General features: G+C 44.3%; 1 protein-coding gene across 4 annotated transcripts in view; it reads right to left on the bottom strand.

Moving 5' to 3' along the window:
• Window positions 1-3,868, bottom strand: part of ecel1 (endothelin converting enzyme-like 1) — a 68,980-nt gene that overhangs the window by 15,794 nt on the left and 49,318 nt on the right. For all 4 annotated transcript variants that reach the window (XM_015389877.1, XM_015389878.1, XM_015389879.1 and 1 more), the window contains exons 10-12: window positions 2,689-2,792; window positions 1,924-1,982; window positions 573-624 (exon numbers count right to left, since the gene is read on the bottom strand). In XM_015389877.1, coding sequence (XP_015245363.1) covers window positions 573-624; window positions 1,924-1,982; window positions 2,689-2,792 — 215 coding nt within the window. The remainder of the gene's footprint in view (window positions 1-572; window positions 625-1,923; window positions 1,983-2,688; window positions 2,793-3,868) is intronic.

Here is a 3,868-nt window from a genome sequence, read left to right as displayed (position 1 = left end):
GCCACAGGCTGCGTCTGATGAACTAATGAAAACCTCACAGCCTCAGAACTCAGACTTTCTGCTCTGAAATATAATCAGTTTATTCAACAAACTCACAATCTGGCCTTTTTTTTTTTACATATTACAAAAACCTGCTTCCTGCAGACGAATCAAAGGGAATTTCCTTGATTGAGCAGTAATGATGATAGTTCTCCCTCTGATAGACCCTTAAAGGAACATTTGTTTTATTTTATTTTAACCTCTGACTGTAACTAAACGCTGCTCACTGTTACGGCCAATATTTCTGTACTTTATTAATATTTTATGACTAAAATCTTCTCAGTGATGAAGAAGTGAGAGAGTTGGAACAGACAGAGACAGACAGGAAGGATCTGCTTTCAGGCATCGACAGGTTTAGATTTAGGGAGACAACCTTTCAATGACAGCCGTTCCATTAGGGGGGCTGAGTCGGCTAATTGAGCTCTTGGTGGGTAGTTAAACTGGTTTAATCAGGTGTGCTGGGACGGACGGAGCAGCAGACTAACGCTGGCTTTAACGACCTTCGCTGGCAGAGAGGCAGAGGGGATACTCACTGAGGAAACTCGGGGTTGTAGAGGGTGGGCTGCAGGATGCCGGCAGGAAAGACTGGGAGACAAATAAGCAAAGAAAAAACAAACAAACATCAGGATTGATCAGCTTAGAAATCAGTTTCCTTTCTGTTAGAGAATAAAACTATTAATCAAATAAAAAACAGATTTCATTCAGTCAGATCTCTATAAATAATCTGACATTTAATCCAGGAGCAGAAAATACGAACTAAACTAGAAAATGAAAGAAAGTCTTAATCTGGTTTATTTATCTAAAAATAAATAAGAAATTCATCCGTCCATCAAACTAAAGTTAACCTGATGAGTCTCTCATTAAAAACTAGAGATTATTTAATCAGTTTAATGTAGAAAAATGAAGGTAGAGTCATGGAGGCGAACATTTCCCATCCTAACTCTAAATGCTTTCCTGAATGTCAGCAGGAGGTAAATTAAGAATAAAATCCTCCCTTTAAAGCCAACTCTTATGATTAGATATTAGTTTGAATTTATTTTATTTTAGTTCAAATTAAGATTAAATTGATTTTTGTATTAATTTCTTATGAAGTATTAGTTTTTCTCTTGGAGTCCCAAAGAGAAACACTTGCCTTTAAAGCAAAGCCCCGCCCATTTCATGACATCACTGTATCAAACAAAAATCAAAAGTCCGTGGAGATTAGCTGCTAAAAGGGCCATCAGGGCGCCACGCCTCCATCAGGACGCCACGCGTCCATCAGGGTGTCATGCCTCCATCGGGGTGCCCAGCCTCCATCAGGGAGCCCCGCCTCCATCAGGGAGCCCCGCCTCCATCAGCGTGTCACGCCTCCATCAGGGAGCCCCACCTCCATCAGGGCGCCACGCCTCCCTGATGGAGGCTAGGCTTACCGCACCGTGTCGTCACTGCCAGAAGATGGCAGGAGGGAGGGGTTACTATATTTGGGCAAAGATGGCCGCTCCCAGACTCAGTGATCACCAGGAAAATGATTGTTTTTATTTTGTTACTGATATAAATAATGATCCATTGATCATTCCCTGACCGGACTTTTCCTTTAAAAATTTCAATAAAAGGAAGAAAGAAAGAGGAAACATTGATTCCTGCAAAGTTTGTTCTGACGCCGACCCTGGGCGAAGGCGGGGGTGGGATGGGGGGGGTGTTAAAGCTCAGGAAAGCGATGCTGCTAGTTTCTCCTCCAGCGGCGCCTCGGCCATGCAGCCTCAGTAGAAGGTGAGCGGTGGGAGACGTTATGTGAGGAAATGTCTGTTTGTTTTCCTTCAGAAGCCGCCATGTTCAGCATGTGAAGTCATGTGTCTAACCGTGTGTGTGCGCTCTGCACTATGAGTCAGAGTGACGGAGACTCACCCATCTGGTTCTTGTTGGGGAGGTAGTAGGCATTAAGAGCCTGCGGGGGGAGAAGCCACCTGGGGGGGGAAACAGAAACGGAGAAAAGAGGTTTTAGAGACAATATCCCTTCTATCCACTTAAAACACAGCAAACGGAGTCAGAGCCACATATCCCTGAAACCCCGGCTCTGTAAGGGGCCCCGGCCCCGCCGCCGCTCTGCATACCAAACATGGACGCCTCCTTTATGGTAATCCACTTAAAGCTGCTAGAATCGATCTGCAGAGATCCCCCCCATGACTGACTGGGACAGACAGAGACGGCCCGCTCTGACTGAGAGACTGATGGCTCTTCACGGCCTGAGGACCGACGCCATGGCGACCAGAAGATCTGCTTCCATTTCAATATGAGTGATGGAACGTCCGTGTTTTGGCGATAAGGAGGCCGTATGCGAGCGCGGGCTAATGATACTGTTGTGTCAAGCAGGCTGGAATGCTAATGTGGTCGTAATGCGTTGTCATAACAGAGAGGCACTCAGTCGGGATAGAAAAACGAAGCGTTTGTCCCACAGCACTCTGCTGCTGCCTGCCTGCTGTAGATAAGTACATCAAATGGATTTTCTGCAGCTGTTTATGCTGATTTAGGATCAGTTTGTTTAATTCAGAGGCGCATCAGTAAGCGTGGCGAGCTGGAGGCGGTTTCTGGGAACACATGTTAGGCATGTTGAACATGTGAGGCTTCAGCGGCCAGCGGGGGGGGGGGCGTTAGAGGACGGCGGACACTCACGCTGTCTTGTCCACTTCTTCATGTATTTTCTTGATGGACAGCTTGATGTTGAATTTTATGCTGTTCAGGATATTCTTGAAGTAGGTTTTCTCGCTCACATCGAACTGCAAGGCAAGGAAACAAAACAAACATGGCTGAATTTTCTACAGCCGTGCTTCCAAAACATTTCTATGGTAGAAATAAAGATAATTATGACCAGTGGATGATCTAGGGGGGGGCGGCTACTTGGGCTACAGCCCCCGGTTGCTTCTGCGCTGATCTGAGTAAAATGTGCAGTACTGGAATCAACCAGAGAGTGGCAGCATGCACAGAAAAGCAGCCTGTAACATTCCTGCAAAGAAGAAGTGTTTTCCTCTCGTCGCTGCCAGGTTTTAGGAGTGGAGCGCCTTTTAAACGGATAGACCAGTGGCAGAAATCATTGGATATCAATGTCATCAAACCCACAGGATTCGATGTTGATGTTTTCTGATAGCCTGTAGGTAGTGATGGTGAGATGAAGCCTCATGAGGCATTGAACCGTTTGGCCAAATTGCTTCAACGATCCCCACACTTCATGTGAACATGTCACCACCTACTGGTGGAGGGCAGAACCACAGTTTGTAATAAAATCTGTGATTTTTTTTTGCAATTGTTTTTCTTTTTTCCCCCTTTTAAGTTCCCTTGGAATTGTTAATGGTTGGTGTGTATAATAAAATCTTATGTTAGTTTTTTTTAAGTGTAAAATTTCCTAGAACACTCATTTAAGGTGCACCGTTTTTCTGCCATTTTAGTGAAATAAACTTTTTTTTTGGTTTTATTCAGGTTGGAAGTTGTGTTCAACCAATCTTTTGACTAAACCAACCTAATTTTCCCAATCTATATTTTTACTCGGGCAAAACAATGCGAATTAGTCTCATCAGCCAAAATAATTAAGTTTAATCGCAACTTTCAAAAGAGAAAGACAGGTCTCGAACCATCAACCTCTAGAGTGAGAGCCTGTCTCTTACAGCCAACGCCACTCATGAAGATAGTATGAATTAGGAGAAAATACTTCTCAACACTGACTTTGTTCGGTGGTTTGCTCAAATTTTGATAATTACATTTTTTATTCAAACCAAATTAGCTTTAACCCCTAGAACCCTACGGACCCACCGGCGGGTCCAGCTGCTACGTGTCTTCGTAATTCTAACAATCCCCCAGT

Source organism: Cyprinodon variegatus, unplaced genomic scaffold, assembly GCF_000732505.1.
Source record: "Cyprinodon variegatus isolate N-32 unplaced genomic scaffold, C_variegatus-1.0 Scaffold479, whole genome shotgun sequence".
NCBI lineage: Eukaryota > Metazoa > Chordata > Actinopteri > Cyprinodontiformes > Cyprinodontidae > Cyprinodon > Cyprinodon variegatus.
Note: the sequence above shows the minus strand (reverse complement) of the source record. Positions and strands in the feature narration are given on the sequence as shown.